General features: G+C 41.7%; 1 protein-coding gene across 2 annotated transcripts; it reads left to right on the top strand.

Moving 5' to 3' along the window:
* The first annotated feature begins 1,655 nt into the window (after window positions 1-1,655).
* Window positions 1,656-19,914, top strand: RGR (retinal G protein coupled receptor). 2 transcript variants are annotated; one of them, XM_074830024.1, is made up of 7 exons: window positions 1,656-1,765; window positions 4,805-4,961; window positions 6,619-6,740; window positions 16,159-16,312; window positions 16,897-17,014; window positions 18,518-18,631; window positions 19,555-19,914. In XM_074830024.1, the coding sequence occupies exons 1-7, from the start codon at window positions 1,687-1,689 to the stop codon at window positions 19,696-19,698; spliced, it is 888 nt and encodes a 295-aa protein (XP_074686125.1). In that variant the 5' UTR covers window positions 1,656-1,686; the 3' UTR covers window positions 19,699-19,914. The 2 variants fall into 2 exon arrangements, with proteins under 2 accessions (XP_074686125.1, XP_074686126.1); XM_074830025.1 differs by lacking the exon at window positions 1,656-1,765 and adding an exon at window positions 3,204-3,319.
* The last annotated feature ends 1,326 nt before the right edge of the window (window positions 19,915-21,240 follow it).

The following is a 21,240-nucleotide window of genomic DNA, read 5'->3' as shown; positions in this document are numbered from 1 at the left end:
AATCCAAGAGCATATCCATCAAGGCAATTACCTACATCAAAAACAGCTGTAAATTGAATGCCAGAGATCACAAAACACAGCAAGATGGTTTCACAACAGCCTTGAAGCTCTGATCAGTTCTCCTGGGCATCACAGACTGTAAGCACAGATTTCAGGAAAACTGCAAAAAATCCACCACTGTTCAACCAAGACCCCTGACTGTGAATGCACCTCCACTGTGCAGTCAGGAGAACCATGAACAAGTTCTGGCTGCATCTGGAGCAAATTCAGTCTTCCTGACATCTCAATCAACCAAGAGCCAGGTCAGCAGAGTGTGGGGCCTGAGCTGAGGGAAGCCAATATGCCTTGTGCTTCATCTCCCTTTCTGCCCCTATTTTGCAGTAGGATTACGAGGATGTAGAAAGTTATGTGTCAAAGGAGCAACTATCATGCTAGTGGCACTTTGCTGTTAAGGCAATGAGTAGTTCTCATTTGTGGAAAGGTAGTAAGGAATGAGAAGTGAAGAAAAAGGAAACAAATGCACTAAAAAGGGTGGAATAAAGCACTGTTAAAAGAAAACAACCTTATCTAGTAGTTATCATAGCTATTGCTACTCTAAGCGCAGGTTAAAAATTGAGAAGTATGGCCAAGTTGCTCACTTTTAATGAACAGGCATTGAAAATTACATAAATAATAGTTGTATAGCTAAAAAAGTACCATCAGTTTCACTTGGACTCTGAAGGCTGCTGTCTTCCATTCTGCAGGATCCAGGCATTCAAATTCCCAAAGAGTTAGTTAATCAATCAGTAGTACAAGAAATGAAAGGAAAATGGTTGACCCTGCTGGGAAATGACAAGGGCTCATACACATCTCGGATCCATCATGTGGTTTGCTCACGGTGGGAAGTCAGTCGGCAGGTAAGGATCTGGAGGCTGAACAAGATGCACATTGTACATACTCCAGAGCCACTCTACACCAAGACCCCACTCCTCAAACATCTCCAAAAGAACAGTAAGGTAATTCCTGGGAGCGCTCACCATGGGGCAACTCACATACATCCTTGTATGCCTGGGGCCCAAAATCAGTAATTTGTAAGTGTTTGCCTTTAATCAGGTTGTGCCAGTGTGCACCTTCATTTAAGCCTCAGTTATGAGAAGAAGATATGTTACTATACAGAATAGTCATTGCCAGAAGAATACACTGGCTAGTTTCTAAAAAAGGGTGCGGGAAGACCTATATGCTCCAGAAATTCTCAGTTCATACTTTTCCCGTAATTACCAACTCGATGAGTGCCCCTTTGTTTTTCAGGTCACTCCCCAATTATATATTACATGTTTCCTTCATTCCACAACCTTTAATTCTTTTCCAGTGTTGCAGAATTAACTGGACAGAATTAATCTTGTCTCTATAAAGAACTTGTTGTAATCGCAATGAATGCTTTCATTTTGCTGGTGTCTAAATACGATTTGCAGGGGACGGGGCAGGGCGAGTTGATGCTAGTCCCATCATTAATAACATTCTTGTGGGGATTGTAATGGTGGGAGTAAAAACCCCAAAGCTTTTATATAATAACGAGCACGTGTCTGCACGTGAGCTGCTCCTTTAAGAAGCCTTGGGCTAGTGGAAGAAGAGGCATCCAGAGAAAAGACAGCCCTACAGCTATAACAGAGGGCAGAGGTTAAATCTGTTGGCATTTTTATCGCAAGTATGGTCACTGCACAGCCTCTCCCTGAAGGCTTCACTGAATTAGAGGTGTTTGCCATCGGCACTGCCCTGCTGGTAGAAGGTAAGCTTGGTGTGGGACTTCAGCAGCAATAAGATTTTTGTCCCTACTATTCCTGGTGGGAGGGGGAAGGAAAATTGAAGCAAATGGCAGCATTTGTGGTACACTGATCCACCTATGGTGGTTACTGTGGCTACATCACCAGTACTTCTGGTGAGTAAATCAGGGTGAGCTGCAAGCTGTTTGCAATGAAGATCTGCTCTGCATACATAGCTGCCCTGTGGCGGGGAAGTACTTGCTATTTAGCTTTCTTATCAAGAATTTGGGATGCGAGATTTTGTTGTTGACTTTAAAGGCGATTTTGTCTTCCTCAGGGGAAGGATGTTGAAATGACTGATAATCTCTCAATAAACTTGGGCTGCTTGTTTTGTGGGCTGCCTTATAACCAAAGATGATAGGTCCAAAATAGCCTGTTAACTGTCAGCATACATCCAGATTGCATTGGTAGTGCTGCAATTAATGGCTGCTGGGTAAAAGTAACAGACAGAGATATACTTGCCTGAGATTCAAAAGCTCTCATAGTGTTAAGAAGCAAAGGTAGGAGACCATATTCATTTAATTTAGCCAATGTGAGCTTTTCTTAAGGCATGTGCCACTTCATCGAGAAACTGCAACAAAACTGAATTTGTATCTACCTGGCAGGTAGTGAAGGACAGGCTTGTAACTAGGATTATTTCAGTGTCAGTCACCGGTGTCTCTTCTGAGCTACACACAAGTCAGGGCCTAGGATCCCATCCCTCCTTAGTACTGCTCAGCTAGGGATGCAGGTATCGTGGGGCCCAACAATAGAGGAGAAGCTGTAAGCACCATCAGAATGGGATAAATGCTCATCAGCTCACCCCATGAACACGAAGCATGGGCAAAAGGAGGATGCTCACCCTTTCCCTGCAGGCAAGCTCAGATGGAAGGCAGCATCGTATCTGCCTGCGAATAAAAGCTGGAAGAGCTGTGTCAGCAGCTCTTCCTTGGAAGAGACGGAAAGCAGAAAAAGCTTCTACTTCTGGCCCATGGGCAAGCTGCTGCCTAAACAGAGAGTTCAGAGTTAAATCTGGCCAACAGCCATTAAGCCATTTGCAGGGTCTGGCAGGTCCTGGCATGACTTTGTACTTCGTTACTGAGAGGTGAGAAGCAGCAGGACAGGGACACTGTCAGGTGCTGACAGAGCCCAACTGCCAGGGTCGTGCTGGGGAATGGCTGGTTGTGGCACCACGGCCCTGCTGGCCCTCGCCTGCCCACCCACCCACCCGGGCCTGGGGGCGCAGTCTGCTGGGGACCTGCCATTGTTGAAGTCCAAGCAAAGTACCTGCTGCTAACCTTCACTTAAAACTAGATGTGGTCTAACACATTTATGTTTTACTAAACACAAGTATTTTCTATATGGTTTTGGGCAGAACGTGCCCAGTGGATCAGCAATAAAACTTTATCTTTGTCATCTGACTTAGAAGAGCAAACTAATTAACTAAAGATTAATTCACTTTCTCAAAGGCTCTGAGAGAAAGGCAATGAAGATCTCCTTTTCTTCTGCAGCTTCTAAGTGCAGTTTGCAAAAAAGTTCTGGTGAAGAAGAAAACTTTGTATTTACTTTATTAACTGGACACATTTGCTGTTCTAAAAATGAAAACTTAAAGCTATTTTGTTTTAATTTAGCAAGTTCTCTATTTGTATACTCATGCTGGCCTTCAAGAAAGCAGAGTGGGGAGAAGCCTGGAGCTTCCAAAAACATGGGAAAGATACAAAAAAGTTGATACAGTAATAACTCTTCAGCTCTACTCTAAATATGGTCACGACATACATCTCCTAAAGGCTTCACTGCATTTGGAAGAATTGGCAGCAGTTTTACCCTGTGGGTGGGAAGTAAGCTGGCAGGGAGGAAATAAGAACAGCAGATCTCAAATGGCTCCAAATATTTCTCCTGGAAATATTTTGTTATATGTTGTGTAATGAAAGACGCGCTTCAGCTGTTACTATGGTTATGCCATCAGCAATTAATGCAATTAAGGTAGGAGCAGGATTTCTGACTAGACAAGATCATCCATCTTATATAACTGCAGAATTAAGACAATGAGCATAAGTAACTACACTACTTTACAGAATTAGGGAAAATGGATTTTTTCTGCACTACATCATTTCTCTTTCCAAGAAGAACACAAAGAAAAAGACATACTGCCTCTCATCTAACTGAGACTTAGAGATGGGATGTTGAGTCAGAGCCTCATCAGCTCTAAAATAATTCAGGTCATCTTGAAAAGGACATTAAAGGACAAAGCTTGAGTTTACACCAGTGAAAGTTGGGTTTCAGGGTGGCACAGCTCTGCTGCATGAATAGCTGGGATTGCTTGGATGCTTCTCTCTGAGGACCAACATTAACTTATTTTTTTAAATCTATCAGTGGCTGCTTTTTACAATTAGATTATTCCTTTCTGTGTATAGTCTATTGACGAAGGGCAGTAATAAGATTGAGCTGGTGTCATTCAAGCACTGTCTAGGATAACCTTAGACAGAAGCCCAAAGGGAGGCAAGCTGACTGAAACACAGCTGAGGGATTTCTGTGCTTAAACACAAAAGAATGTTACAATTGATACTGAACACAACCCATTTCTCTACCAAAGACAGGCATGGAGATGCATGCACCAGCAGCACGTGCTGGCTGTCAGCCCCTCTGAAACTGCCTCCTCTGCATCTCCCTCGCTCTGACCCATGTGTGTCCCTGGATGGAGCCTGGCAATCAGGTTTCTCTATTAGAACAAAAGGCAGAATTACAAATAAGATTAAACCATTTCTGCTCTGCATGGCTGGCCATATCCCTGGTGCAGGTTGAAGCACTGGCTTCAGCTGTCACCTATGACTTCTCTCCTGAAAGCCTTTGTAACTTGCGTGCAGACTGTGACCACTACAGATGTAATCCCTGTGCATAAGTTTCCACAGTAATTATCGTTCTCTCATTAAAGAAAAGAGCAGGTATCATTTTTCATATTTTCCATTTCCAGTTGAATCATATTTTCCATTTCCAGTTGAATCACACCAAACAATTCTGTATTTCAGCCCTGCTTGGTTTCTGTCTGAATGGCTTGACAATTATTTCTTTCCGAAAAATCAAAGAACTCCGAACGCCCAGCAATCTGCTGGTTCTCAGCATTGCACTGGCCGACTGCGGGATCTGCATCAACGCATTCATCGCTGCCTTTTCCAGCTTCCTAAGGTATATCCTCTTTTTCCTAAAGGATGCTCAGAAGAACCACATGAAAATTAACAGCTTAAGTTCTAAGAGGTCAAATTTATTAAATACTCTTTCTAGCATACCACCTAACCAACCTTCTCATTCTTTCAATCTGAAACAGCAAACTCTATATAGTTCTACCAGGCAAGTAAAAAAGCAGACTTTACTGCATATAATCACTGACAGATTGTAAGACTGATTACAGAAGACATTTAACCAGACAGCTATAGTAGAAGCTACTTGAATATTGGAATAGTAGTACTTTTTCATTTGACTAAACCTCTAGATTTACACCAAATTTATCTGCAAGTCTTTCTGGTTTTTTTTATGAACCTTTCCATTAAAGCACTTATTTAAGAAGTTTGTGGAAGATGAAAATGCAGATCTGTTGGCAGAGTTCACATCAGTTATGATACATTTTATTTTCCACATTTTCACATGTCAATCATTTAATCAGAGGACAGAAACAATATCAAGCCTTTCAGTGAATAGTTACAACAAACAAATCACAAGCAAACTATACTCAGAAAAAACCCTGTACACCCTATAAAATAGCGGATTAATAATTCCACCTAAGTAGCATATTTTTAAACCCTGGAAATACCTTTAATAGACAATGGAAATGCATTTCAAACCAGGATGTGACCATTTTGTTTTCTCTTAATGGATATAAAAACATTTTTGCAAATTAACAAGTCAATAATAAGCTCCAATGAGGCCTTATTCAACACTATTTTACCTCCTGTATAGGTCACTCTTGTTTCGGACACGTCTCACTGAAGTCAGTAAAGGTGCCTTTACTGAACAGGAACTGAGGAGCTAAAGCTCATACCCCAAAATGAGCTTGGTTTTAACAATTGCAGGACCTTTTCTTTTAAATGGGAGCACAAGTTTCCCAGCCTCCCAAGGAGTCAGCTATCTCCTGTCAAAGGGTCTTCCAGGGGTACTCTCCTAATGAATTACACTGGTGTTCTGTAAATACATGAGAAAGGAGGTTGCTGAAGATTTGCACCTCACAGCCATCTTTATGAGCATAAGAATCAGGTTAGATGAACACAGAAAGAAGAAAAGCCATGTCTTCTTGCCGTGGGTGACCAGGATATTGAAGGCACATGTCAGCAGATGTCTGCTACATGAGACCATCTCATGGTTCTTTTCATCCTATGTCTGGAGAGACAGCTGGAGGCCTCAGCCTTGCTATGAGTATTTTTATTTGTTGTGAGCTTTTGTCCTGTGATGCATGGTGAACACTGACTTTTCAAAAGGTTATTATTCATTTGCTACTTTCACATGTTGACAAATTGGCTCCTCCCAGTGGATGCAAATTTTGAAGATATGGATAACCAGATGAAATGTATATTTCAAATTAAAAAAAACAACTTTCCAATACATAAATGTAGGGTTATATTTTCTTCTCCATATTAAGAGTAAAAATAACTGTTGTATTATATCAAACACCACAGCAAGACAAATGCTGGCAAATACCTAAAGGCAACCACAGTAACATCTTTCACAATGTTCCTCAGACTTAGAAAGCACAGACACAGGCTAGCATTTTACCCTCTCTGTTAATGCAATTTCCAAACATGTATTCACTTTTTTCTACTATTTTCTTAACATATTCCTTGTTTGTTGACAGATACTGGCCCTATGGTTCTGACGGCTGTCAAATTCATGGATTCCAGGGCTTCTTGACAGCATTAGCCAGCATTAGCTCCAGCGCTGCAGTTGCCTGGGACCGGTATCATCACTACTGTACAAGTAAGGGCTACAATTTTTCTAGCAACTTTACCCAGATCCTGCTATAAGGCAGCTTGTTTATATGCACATATTTATTATCTGCATATCTTACATGTAAGTTTATTTATCTTACACACTAGAGATAGAGCAAATATACACAATCTCTCCAGAGGACCTCTTCCCATACAGGGGGTACTAACCAACCACCTTCGGATGACATTTCCTCTGTCAGATCATATCCAAGTTGTGACCCTCTTGCCATGCTTTCACTTTCCTTGTAAGTAAACTTCAGTGTCCCAAACAAAATCCAGCTCATATTGAAGAAAAATCTATGCACCATGGGCTTCCATCCAACACCCTGCTGTGTACCAAACAGATCTTCATGCTCATGCAGAGTTTACTAATTACAGATAAATTTGGTGTAGCTAGAGAGCTGCCTCTGCAGAGACAGCAGCTGGAAGACAGCCCACGGCAAAGCACTTCTGCAGAGGTACAATCAGGCAGACAGAGCTCAGCATCCCCATTGCGCAACACACAGGCACTTCGGGGTGCAAGAGCCATTTGTGGGGTTTGTGCTATGTTCCAGCCCCCTTATGAAGATTGGAACTTGGTACATTTGTTCCCAAGGAAGGAACAAATTATCTGCAAGTTTCAATAAAGGTGGCAGAGATATTTTTAAGTACTGATAAGAGGAGGAATATGTTATTTTTCTTGTCTTAGTGAAGACCATTTTTTGGTTTTTCTTGCAATTTACTTTTTAACTACCTCTGACACAGCCGGATTTAATGGAAATCTAATATTAAACTGGGAGATCAACACAGGTAAATAAATTTGCCTTTTTTGTGGACTTATGAAAGAATATTTTTGATTTAGGTGAGAAATAGAGATGGACAGGATTGACAAATATATGGATTTATAAAGATAGATATGCTCTCTTTTATCTCAGAACTTCCTCCCAAACTTTGGCGGTACTGGATTTGTGCATTCATGTAACATGAGTGGAAATTTCTGTTAAATTAGGGTGCTGAGTTGGATTTAGCCTCTGCAGAGACTACTAGGATTTGTGCTGGGACTCCAGCTGTGCTCCAGCCAGCACTGTGGATGGGGAGAACAGGGGAATAACTGTATTCTCTTAGCACAAAAGACAGAAAGCATAGCCAGGGGCATTATCATCTGCTGTAAAACAAACTAGCGGCCTTGTGAGTACTGGCACTGGCAAAACCTGCTGTCTTGTGAATATGGTGCACAGGGATGATGTTTGCTTTTGTCTAACAAGATAGACTTATGCTGACTGCTCTACGGGTCCTTTAACGGGGCCTCACCTCTCCCCAGACACAAACTTCCACAGTAAATGCAGCAACTTAGTACCTCAGTCCCCTCTTCCTTCTCCAGTTTACTTCTAAGTAGCCAGTGTTTTCAAAAGTTATTAGGAAAGGACTGAGTGACAAACACAGGGTGTACAATCTCATGACCCTCATTAGGAAAAGGGAAAGACACATGATATGAAATACAAACTTACTCTGAAAGGACATCCTAGCACTCCGTAATGCTAGAAATGCCCTAATCCACACTATCTGGACATTTGGCAGTCGTGTGGGAGCTGTCACCCAGAAGAAATGGATGAGGTCCTCCCATGCAGATCTGCAGTTTTCACGTTTCCTGATAAAGCCAGGCTCTTTCCAGAGGATTGAGTTGTCCAGAGCACCTCACATGACCGCACCATTCCCAAAAAAATTGTGGCCCTTTGGCAATGTTGATAGACAAATGCAGCCCTCCTTTTCTTGTGCTAAAGCACAGGTTGCTCAGACCACTTCACAAAATATTTTCTAAATGAAAGTGTAAAAGTTGGCTGGGGAAAAAACTGCTGAGCTGCAGCGCTTCAATCCCCTCCACCGTTAGCATCCACACAGCCTTTCAGGCATGGCCTCCATATGATTAAAGCAGCAAGTGCTAAACACACCCAGAGCACACAGCGAACATGTTCAATCTGATGATCCCGTTGAGGGTAGAAAGGTTGCCAATTTTTTGTTCTGCAAGTTTTGTCAAGAATTCAGCTCAGGCAAGGAAATGATTTCTTTTCATGTCCAGACAAAGTCCTCAAATAATGCAGGCTGTAAGCTAAATCCATACTAACACCCTTTAGATACTGAAATGTGTTTGGAGCTAGAAGCGTAGCATCTGTATTTTACAAGCGAGATAACCTGAAAATAAGCATGTCTTTGGAAAGACATTTTACTCTCTGCAACATTGACTTTAATGCTTTTGTGTCATGCACTTCTCCAGTCAAGAGCATTCTACATTAAGAGCACAGGCAGAGAGACCCTAAGGGCACAAGCTTCTTTACTTTGCTCAAATCATTACTTACTGATGGCCAAACATTGCTATTACTGAACATTTTGAACAACAAAACAAAAACAAAAACCCAAAAGATTTTAAAAGCTCATGCTCTGTGGCTATTCCAGTAAAACCAGCCACTTTTAGCTTCATCCTTCACATGCTGATTGTGAGGAAGATTAAGTCATATTTCATAGATCTGATATACCAAGCCTACAGGCTATACTGTGTTCTCAATCCATACATTAAACTCCTGTTGACACCGGTGCAAGTTGCATGCCTGTACAGAAGGTACAAAATACCTCTGCCTAAAAACCGAAGCTATCAACCCTTTATCTTCATTTCCTGGGAACTGGCACTCCTTCCAGACTCAATTACATCATCCACAATGTTTTTGTTATGTCCTAACAGTTTCCCAAGAAAATCTTTGTTGTGGCATTCCTCAGCTTGACACTTGATTATCCACTATCCATATTTCTCAGGGAGAAAAAGCTGATGAGAATGTGAGAGATTACTACAATGATGATAAAAAAATGGGACTTTTCAGCCATTCGGGATGCTATTAACACAAATATGCTTACCAACATCCTGAAAACTAACCAGGTTTTTAAATTTGGAAGTCAATACAATACTGTGACAAAGTGCTAGCCTTTAAAACGTATTGATAACGAGACATCAGAAAACATGCTGATTGGCATATGGAAGAAAATAGTACGACCACCACACACGACAGAGAAACTAGAGTTTCAAGGCACTTTACTCTCCCCACTCTTGCTTTCTTCCTCCCAGGCAACCATGCTGGGCAACTCTCTTCATCCCCCAAATGTGGCTTTGGGGCCTATGAGATGCTACTTTCACAGCAAGGAGGAGAGAACTACAGAAATCTGTAGTCTAAAAGTATGCAATAAGAGGAGAAAAGACAGGGGAGTCTGAGGGGGTTGAATATCAATCACTAGCAAGATGGGAAAACAGATTATTGTATTTCAAAATTTGATCATTAGGGGGAAAAGGAGAAAACAGAAGCAGTTTTATGTTCGTGCCTGATGGTGAAGGAGGAAAGGGCAAACTCTGAGGAAGCGGTCTATCAATAGCCAAGCATTCAAGACAGAAGGTGACATTTTATATCAAGGTAGACATCATTAGTTCTCCCTCCCTGGCCATTCAGATGAGGAAAACATCCTGAATTATGTTCTGAACATAGCAAGGGAGGAAGGAAGCAGCAGCCTGGAAGGTCTCACTGAAGCTGGGATCAGGCAGGCAGAGGCATCTGGTGGACAGCCCAGGGGGTCAGCAACCTGAAAGCAGGCAGCCACCTATCAGGGAGACGTCTTTGCTGAAAGCATTTCAATCTAACGCACAGTTCATTTTGGTAAGAAGGTAGCACGCTGACATCAGCAGTTTGTGGATGGGGAAAGGATCCTGATCAGCTTTTTTCCTTCTGTAGCCATGGCATATGGTTACAGTTTTAATGGGAAAGAAAAAAAATCTAGAACATTTAACACTTGCATATAAGAATTAGGGGGAAATGGAAAATCTGAAGTGATTTATGTCAGTACTTTTCTCAATATTACGAAAGAAAAGATGAACAAAATCAGCAGGGATTTCACAGCAGCATTCAATTTCAAGAAGCAGAATTGCAGTGAGTTTTATCTAATCCTTAACATGCAAGGAAATCTAGGTTGTTATATCAGTATTCAAAGATTAGCAAACTGCCATTTGCTCCAATTGCAGCTGTCAGCTCTGTCAAATTAGGAACAAGTCCTTACCTCCTGTCACAGTTACCGCAGCCACCCTGCCACACTTCCTTCATCTAGTCTTCCACCTGCATCAGTTTTCCCTGACAAAATGCCAATGTTTATACAGACCCTGTATTTTCACTGAAGCAGGAGGTAATCACCAAGACAGCTTTATTTATGATCATGGAGAACCACAACAAAAAATGGAGTAAAAAACCCCTGTATTAGGATATTTGAAAGAGCTTTTTCTAATTATATGCACAAAAAAAGCTATTACACAGTACAGCTTTCTTATTCCTACAAAAAATGAATACTTGTGAGCACTAGTGACTGGTGCTTTTTGCTGCAGATGAAGTAGGTACCAACACCTATTTTACTTATGACTGATACATATTTTCCCTTATAAGATTTTCAGGTATTTTTGTCTTTGAGAAACTTTACCAATTTTAAGTGATGCGTGCCATGAAACCTGGTACAAGCCATATTGTTTTGGAATATCAGCTATAACAACTTAACCATTTGCAAGAATGAGGAAAAGGGACTTTTTTACCGTCTACCCTAGAAAATCCTGTTGACCTTTTGTTTGGCAAATTCCTTTTAAACACCAGCCTGAAATCTAGCTGAAAGGTAGCCACTGTGTCAGAGATGTGGTTTTGCTCTTTCTGTGAAAATCAGCTAAATGTTTGACCAATTTATAAATCTTCAAAAAATCAAAACGCATAAATGCCCCCACAGACTAAAGATGGAGAAATAGTTTATGATCATGTCACTAAAAACAGGCCAGCATAATCAAAAGGATTAAGGCTCCATGCTCTATCTAGCACTTCCTAAAATTTAAGCTTTTGACATCTGTCATGGTTTAACCCCAGCTGGCAACTAAGCACCATGCAGCCACTCGCTCACTCCTCCCCCCTCCCAGTGGGATGGGAAGAATAATCAGGGGAAAAAAAATTAAAACTTCTGGGTTGAGATAAGAACAGTTTAATGACTAAAATAAAATACAAAATAATAATAGTAATGACAATTAATATAGCAAAAAGAGAGAGAGAAATAAAACCCAAGAAAAGACAAGTGATGCACATTGCAACTGCTCACCACCCACTGACCAATGCCCGGGCAACGATTCACACCCCCCCACCAGCTCCCCCCAGTTTATGTACTGATCATGACGTTCTATGGTATGGAATATCCCTTGGGCTAGTTCAGGTCAGCTGTCCTGGCCACGCTCCCTCCCACCTTCTCCTGCACCTCCTCACTGGCAGAGCATGGGAAACTGAAAAATCCTTAACTTAGGATAAGTGCTACTTAGCAACATCAGCATGTTATCAAGATTATTTTCACACTAAATCCAAAACACAGCACTGTACCAGCAACCAGGGAGAAAATTAACTCTATCCCAGCTGAGACCAGGACAACATCACAATTTTAGTAATCTTTAAATTATGAGGGGGATTTATGTATAAGAGTGACCTCTTTCTGCTCCAAAGCAATTATAGAAGCCATTTTAAATCCCCTGTTTTAATATTTCACTGTATGGAAAAGAGAAGCTTTCCTCTTGCTTTTCAAGGAGAGAAAGCAAGAGCACAAGAGTGAGGAGACTTAAAAGGACCAAACTGCCAGCACCGGGGCCTAATTAGGAATTAGATCCTTAAGCATACATTGAACTCCATACATATACATTTAACTGAATGAGGACCTACATGGACATTCCATTAAATTTATCAGACAAAAAAAAAGGCATTTAAGGCAAAGCAATGACCTCCTCTGCAAAAAAAACAACAGAACTGCCCTTGACTTGTTCTCCCGCTGTCAGCCCTCTCAGAGGACGACATGTCTGCCATGTGAAGCATGATTCTTTCACTGTTCTTGTACCAAAAGTATTTTTTCTGGGTAAAACTAAAATAATATCAAGTTCGTTTAATTTTAGATTCATACATTTTTAGCTACTTCTGATATGTCATTAGATGTTTTCTGGAGGGTCAACAGGCTACTGATTTCACCAGGACTACTTCACCATTAATCTCATTTTGTAAAAGGCCAAATCCAGAAGGAAAATTTTAATTTTGTTAGTTCTGATTCTCTTCTTTTCTAGTGTCCAAAATAGGACTCCTTGAGTGTGAGGAGAGAGAACATATGAACTCAGCCCCAGAAATGAGCTTTCCAAACGCAGGCTGTCGAGACACGCCTGGTACCATTATTGCATGGTCTTTTTACTCCACATCTAATGAGAAAATGGTGTTCCCTAACACCCATGGAAAAGTAACTAAAATGAACTTTTTTTTCATTTTTTATAGAAGAGGCACAAACGTTAAAGCAAAAAATTAGGAAAATAAAGGAAAAAAAGAAAGCTAATGGAAATTGTGAAGCATTGTCTCGCTGTGCTCCCCATGGCCTTGCCAGGTGTGTGGTCCTCCCCAGCCGCAGCAGAGGAGGAACCGAGGCAGGGCACTGCCAGCCAAAAGTACGGGGAGTTTTTCCCTAGAGTGTCCTATGGGATGCACTTTTCCTGTTAAAAACCTAAACACAGCAATCTTCATTAAAGCCACTCTTGATAGAAAATATTTGAAAGTCATTTCAGCAGGCGGCTTCACAACTTTCTTGTTGCCTGCACGGACCACAGCTGGTAGCACACAGGGCCAGAGGAAAGACACGGCACCAAGAGACTGGGCAGTGTGAAAGACCCCAGAGGTGGTGGGAGCCAGAGGAGCAAGAGCTTCTCCTGCTTTTCTGTGCAAGGCGACAGCAGGGAAGGTGAGATTTCCACCAACGCCCCCATGCACGCATGCAGGCAGCTGGATCAGCTGCCCACTGTCAGTGCAGGCACCCCTGGGCTGCCTTCAGCATGCCATCAATGCTGTCCCAGCAGCTGAGGGCAAATTTTGACAATGCAAGGATCTTTTACTTATGTGCAAAGATCCATAAGGCGCCAGTGCATGGCTAGGACCCAGTGGCACTAGAGTGCCTCAGTCAGGGCCTGTCATGTTTTGAGACGTTCATGTTATTGCAGTAGTCCATGAAGTGAAAGAATGGGGTGAAAAGAGAGCAAAGTGTCTGCCACAAGATACCATGAAAAAGAATTGGTATTAACTATTTTCTAGGAATTGCTGAGAAGCAAAAACAACCCCAAGATTTAATTTGGTTTTTTTCAAAATACCAGGAGGGCTTACCACTTACAAAATTGTATTCCCAAATCAATAAAGCTACTTTTGACATGAGCTTGGCTTAAAAGAAACACAATTCAGATTCAGGTTTCAGTGCAGTTGCTTCTGATAATGCCTTTAAAATGTTGCTAGAATATGTAAAACACAAACCAAACCTGACATCTTATGTAATAAGCTTTGTCCTGATCGAATTTCAAGTTACGGTTGTGTAAAGCCAAGCTACAAGAATTGCCATATAGAAGACAAATGGAAATGGAAGCCTTGGATGAATAACAACTCTAACATGCTTGTTTGAGCATATACCTAAACAGGATGCAGTTCTGAAAGATACACCTTAGGCTACATTGCTTCTTTGAACTGAGAGATTAAGAATAATTACAAATTACTAAAAAGTTTGACTCATATTTTTAGTTCCCTAAATCAGAAATTATTCCTTTATTTTCATCTATGTCATTCTAGATACATATTATGTCAGTACTACAAAGCAATCTTTGAGTCTTTGCAGCCAAAGTATATCTTCTGTGCAGGAATCATGCATAAAACATATATTAGTCATTATTAATCACTCTTCATTAGTAATTATTAAAAAATAATGTTTTAAATTACTAAAAAAAAAATCAACAGATTTTTTGGTAACTACCATATTAAAACATAGAGTACTAAATAAAAAGGATTTTCTTTACGTTTTCCTTGGTATTTAAATTGCAGTGTGTACACCTGTCTTTTCCCATAACTAATTTTTAAACACCTGCACCAAACAATTTTTCCAAGTTGATTTTTAATGCAATTCAAACTCTAATACTTCCCTGAAGAACCTCTGCAAGATAAGAAAAAGGACAGAGATGTAATCAGCATTCCTGTATAAGAGCAATTTCACTAACACACCTACTTTACTAGCCTACTTTAAAATATACAAGAACAGTACCACACAAAATAGATACTGTAGAGTTTGCAGTCCTTCCCGGAGCTGCTGCCTTATTGGGATCTCCAGCCTGCATGGCCCCCACATGCTCTCCACCCATGAGTCAGTCACGTCTGATCCTATGGCAGGGCCTCACCTCATGCATTTCACCTCCAATCCTTCACCCTTCTGAGAAAGGTCCAAATTGGCCTGAATCTTCCTGGCCTGCTGTCATGATGCTGCTGTTAAAGGCAGACGAAAATGTTTTTTCCCCAGCCTCAGTGAAAATTACATCATTACTTCTCCCTAATGGGAGATTTGATTAGAAAGGAGTAGTCGGAAAAGTCACCGTGTTCCTTGCTGGTACAGCTGGCGTCATGGGCTATTCAGCATGGGCATGATTACAGATGTTAGCCTCGATAACAAAATTATACAGGCCTTTTTACACGCAAGCAGCGAGGCTAACACAATGTCCTGCAGCAGTGGGGAAGCCTGCCTGCTTTCTCCACAAAGGAATACTTCCTGTGTCTTCTGAAATTTCCAGTCTTTCATTTCCTTCATTTACCTATTCCTATGGTATTTTATGGAAGTGGATGAGATAGGCACAAGTGATTATTTTTATTATAAAATTAGGAAAAAAGTACTAATGCTGAGCTTCACATTTCCTGTTCCAGACTAAGCAATGATCTTAAGGGCAAAATAATTTGACCAGCTGTATATTTAGAACAAGATCTGTTGTCAGGTCACATATATATATATAGAGATGAGCAGCAAGTTTAGAACAGGGTATATTTAATATCCATGCAGGCCCTGCACTTCTGGCAGGACAGGAAGGAAATAAGCAGGGGCTGGGGAGTGTGTGCAGAGTCACATTTCCGATTTGACCCACACGCTGCAGCAGGGCGCTGGTTCTTCAAACACTACTTACTGCATTGCTCTGTTCCTTCTACTCGCTGCCTTATCTGAGTCTTCAAACACTTTCCCAAAACACAAGAATATAACGTTTGTAACAGCAGTTGTATCTCCAGTCTAGTACAAGCCTGAGCAGTAGTATAGCATTTGTTTAAGTAAAGTACACAAAAGAAGTACAATTTGCTGTTTCCTAAAGTCTAAAACGTTCCTTCATATTCTTTGCAAGGTTGATTACTCCAGACTCGAGTCAGCTTTCAGGCTACAAAACACAGACAACTGCTCATTTCTGCCCAAGGCCCAGGGGCCGGGGCACTTGGTGCTGGCCCCACAGAGCCAGACAGCTTTCCTCGGTGGTTTTGTTCTGGGCACAGAGACCCCCTTTTCTCTTCCCGCAGGGAGCAAGCTGCAGTGGAGTACGGCCATCTCCATGATGGTGTTTGCGTGGCTGTTTGCTGCCTTTTGGTCTGTGATGCCCTTGCTGGGGTGGGGGGAATACGACTACGAACCCCTCCGAACCTGCTGCACCCTGGACTACAGCAAAGGGGACAGGTGAGGGCCGGGGCCAGCTCCCACGGGAGGCGGGGTGGAGGCTGCTGTGCCTTGGGGTGGCCTCAGCAGCACACCAAAATCCCCAGCTGTCCCCCGTCATTGTTGCTGGGGCAGATCTCCTGCCCCAGCGCCTGGGGCAAGTCAGGCACGACCCAAGGCTGCCTTGACTCGCATGGTGGCATGTGGGAACAGCTGAAGTCAGCTTCCTCTGCGAGAGAGGCTGGTGCTCTGGTTTCTGCTACTCCCTCACTCTTCTATAAGCTGCATCTTTCTGGGTTTAGGACTTGAAACTCTTTCAGAAGGGTCTTGTTTTTATCCAGTCCAGCACAGATGTCTGAGTAGGGATGCTTGGGTTTAGAAACAAAATGCCTGTTGTGATTTTCTACAGTACTATCCATCCCACATACAACAGCACGGCACACCTTCACAGGCCTTCAGCAAACATGGCACCTAAAGCATGTTGACAAAACTCATTTAGATAATTTTAAAAATACAAGTTAATGACTATTTACAACAAGTTCACAGAGATGCCCTAGAGAGGAATTAACAACCTCTTTTTTTTTTTCCTTCCTCACCCTTTCCAGAAACTATATCACATTCCTTTTTGCTCTGTCCATTTTCAATTTCATGATCCCGGGCTTCATCATGCTGATGGCCTATCAGTCCGTACACCAAAAGTTCAAGAAAAGTGGGCACTATAAGGTAAGAAAGCTTCCTCAACCCCTGCAACTGCCTTGCCAAAATAGGGCTGCATCCAATAGAGACAAAAGTCCTCAAAGAGCCCATTTCTTTCACAGAGGCTTTGGGTCACCTCCTTCTGTGCTGACTCCCCAACCTGAGTACGAGGGTAGCGCAACACAGGGTGGGGCCACCCAGAAAGTTCATGGAAACTCCATCCTTAGAGATGTCAAGGTTGACCAGACAACCACATCTGCCCCGACCTAGTGCTGGAAACAGTTCCCTGTCAAAGCAGGGATCAGACTAGTGACCCTGAGGATTCCCCTCCACCAACACTGGACCAGTTCTAGTCACAAAACAAACACGCAGCATGCAGAAAGGATCGATATTTCCTGCTTTGCTACAGGCTCTTAGCTTATCGCTGAGGAAGTCAGCCAGAACTACAGCACTGGAAGGAAACAGGCAGGCACACCCTGTGGGGGAGAGAAGGGCCTTCCTATAGGCATCGTGTTTACACTTGGCTGAGGAAATTTAGAAATCTTTATGAGCTAGAAACAAAGGAATTGCTCTGGCATGGCAAGTTTATGGGAATGTAATGTGGTGATTATATGAGATGTTTCCTTAGGTGCAGGCTATACAGTCTGGGGCACTATGCATTGCTGGCGGGCACAGCCTGACCCTGTACTCAGTAAAGACAGTCATTTCTCAAGGGGGATGTTATACCAGCAAAGAGACAGTCAGGCAGACTGGTCTGTAACTGTCTGGAATAAATACATGTGCCCTCTACATATTTCTTGAACAAATCTCAGTGTTTGTTATTGTAAATCTATTACTTTTTTTTCCAGTGAGTTTATACAATAGCATGTGATTTCTTTCTTACAATATTCTGCAGCTGTCCAGACTAGCTATGATGCAGAAAATTTAAGGATGAAGTTATCACTTCTCTATTCATTAATATATTTATAAGATACATGGGAACACCTGGCCATGAACACCATAGATAAGGCTCTAACATGAAGGACAAAGGAATCCTACTACTACAACACAGATGCCACTGCATCTATCTGTTGCACTGCCATAGTAGTGGCTTCACACAGTTTATTTGTCTGCAAGACCCTCTAAGAACTCAGCAAAATGTTGTTCCTTTGTATCTGTTTTTAGATTTACGCATTGCCCTCCCCCCTCAGCAGTAATTACTAGCCATGGTTCTACATCTAGCACACACGCTGATTTAACTGATCTACCAGAAGGTGTTTCGTCACCTCTGCCCAGGAGCAACTGCCACTTCCCACACGGCCCCTGGTAACATGGCTTTGGAGCTTGCTGCACAGGCAACCCTTGATGCAGAGGGAGCTGTGCTCACACCCCTCCGACATCAACAGCAAAGCAGCAGTCATACAGCATATCCCACTGGCTGATCCTCTCCTGCTACTGAACCCAAACCATGCTCTCCTAGGATCTGTCCCATCTGCTCGCTGCAGTGTGCGGTTGTGAAACACAAAGGAATTTATTGCTCTTGTTTTTCAGTTTAATACTGGTTTACCATTGAAGACGCTGGTCATTTGCTGGGGTCCCTATTGCCTTTTATGCTTCTATGCAGCGGTTGAAAACGTGATGTTCATTTCACCAAAATACCGCATGGTATGTCTATGCCACCCGAGGGAATTCAAACAATGACATTCTCCTTACTGTCCTCTCTCCATTCCTATGGAACAGTGCCAATTTACTCACAATTGGGTTTACTTGTTATAACATATATAACAAGTAGATTTTTTCCTCAAAGCATTCTGTTCATCTACCACTTTTAAGGCAAAACCGCTAAGCACGGTGATATAACGGGCATTATATTACTGCTTTGATCAAGAAACAATTTAGGAAGTCAGAGGTTTTTTCTTCAGCAGTCAGTTAGGGGTCTGTAGCTTGTATTGTTTCATGGTTTGTAGGAGCTTTTTGTGTCCTTCCCAGAGTCAAGTACCAGCTCAAAATTTTCATTTTTGAAGACACTGTCTCATTCATTTTTTCAATACTCCTCTCTCCTCGGGGAAGCTGCAATTGATCACTCTTAAGGTTATGCTGCCTTCTTTTTTCACTTTTTTCTATGTGTCTTGGCTCTGAGACTGCCTCTGGGACTCAGTAATATCACATCAAACCTTTCAACTTTTATTCAGTCCCCAAATTTCAGCCCAGTTTCAGGTCACCAAATGCATTACTGTACTTAGGTATTCAATATCCCACATAAAATGTGTTAGCAATAGCAGCCCATTTATCCATCAGAGGGTATGCACAGCACACCCTTCACTCCTTCTAAGTATCTGTATTCACTCTCATCTGAAGTATACCAGTTTCAGGCAATGCTGACCTAAATTCTTTCTCCTGGAGACTATAATTTCCTGAGCTAGGGCCTCCAACTGACCAAATTGCTTTTATCTCTCATCTCTGTGTGGGTAGCAAGCTACTGCCATTGGGGACAGGCATTTGGTAAAGGAAAACTGAGCCTAGGCTGACATCAGCCCATTGGCTCCTTGGTGCCTTTTCCCACTAATAAATATTGTGTCTCACGACAGATTCCTGCCGTTATTGCCAAGACTGTGCCAACAGTGGATGCCTTTGTATATGCCCTGGGGAATGAGAACTACAGAGGAGGAATATGGCAGTTCCTCACAGGACAGAAGACTGAGAAAGCAGAGATTGATAACAAAACTAAATAACCCGTTACAGCATTAAGTGAAATTAATGCAGGTACATCACTGAAAGCAAAACGCTAGAGGAAACTGTGTGCATTCTCTGGTATGTACGTGCAAAGGTGGTTCCACATTGGAAAGGCCGTGCATTGGCTACAAGCAAAGAAGTACTGAAAGAACACCCTCCAGATAACTGTCCAAACCATCACGAGCTGCTTGTCAAACAAGCTGCCTTAAAACTGTGTTGATTGTCATCAGTCTCATTTTATATGTCACTGCCAATAAACTATGTGCTGAAAAGCATTTTTTTTTCCTGATACATTAACATAAAAGCTCAGCAAATTAACTGAAGCAGGGTATCCATTTATCCAGTGAGGTCTCCTCAAATCAATTTGTGCAGATTGTCCATATGGTAATGTTTGGATTACTAAAAGATTAAAGGAGTATCCAGTATTACACCACATGTCTGTATAAATAGCTTGTTCATCTGAACAACACATTTTCAATGCACCCAAAATGGGAGTTCCCAAATTTCCATGATGAATCTGCCATCCTAATTCCATAAAAACGTTTTAGTGGGCATTATATCCCAATAAGGAATATTATCTTGACTCCTGTTCAAATGAATTAGAGTGTGACACTCAGCTTTGTCACACACTAAACTGCATCAGATTTTGCAGCTGCTGCTTACCAGAACAATCAACAAGCTCATAGCCCATCATAAAAACATTAATCTTTTTATCAAACACTGAGCAAAAACTAAAGGGAGGTATAAGTCAGATTCTGTTCTAAAGATGTCATAAGAATAAAAATTAACTTCACATCTGCCATTAAATTCCACTATGCTCCACATGAATGAGAACAATCACTGAATCGATTGTGACTAAAGAGTCTGAGCAATTAAAAAGCCACTTATTTTATAATTATCAAAATTCACATATTTTAAGCTATTAGAAATGTCCATTTTAAGAGCTTGTGTTTGCTCATGCTGCCCACATTGCTTACAGAATGAAAAACTGTCAGTTGATGTTGCCTGTTACTACAAGATGTGTCTCAGAATGACCCGTTTGCAAAAAAATATGTGCACGACACAGAATAGGAGAGATTGTGCATACAAAAAGCCAAAGCTAATTGATCCTTACAGGGATCATATGGTTCATCTCCAAGCATTGACAGTGAAAGAGTTTTTGAAGCTAACTAAAGAAAAAGCTGATCTGTCCCTATGATGCTTTCCAACACATTAGAAGGGAAAACAGTTGTTATGGGTTACAATAGGGTAGATGGAAGCTAATCACTGGGTAGGAGGGATGTTCCCCCTCATGGCTAGAGATAGGAAACAGATGTCATTTTGTCACAAGTTAACCAGCAGGATCCCATTCAGAGATGTGCTTTGGGACTTGTGAGGCTGAATCTAGTCACAAACTACCCGTCAGAGTAGTGAATAATGCCATGATAAAAATTATTCAGAATAATCACATCTAAAGCTGACAGCTAAGACATCTTAGGTACATATAACATTAAGTGAGCAGATGACAAAATGTTTGCACTGATAAGGGCAAAATAATGTGT

The sequence above is a fragment of the Strix aluco genome, chromosome 7, assembly GCF_031877795.1.
Source record: "Strix aluco isolate bStrAlu1 chromosome 7, bStrAlu1.hap1, whole genome shotgun sequence".
NCBI lineage: Eukaryota > Metazoa > Chordata > Aves > Strigiformes > Strigidae > Strix > Strix aluco.
The sequence above is the reverse complement of the archived record's forward strand: the minus strand, read 5'-3'. Positions and strand labels throughout refer to the sequence as shown.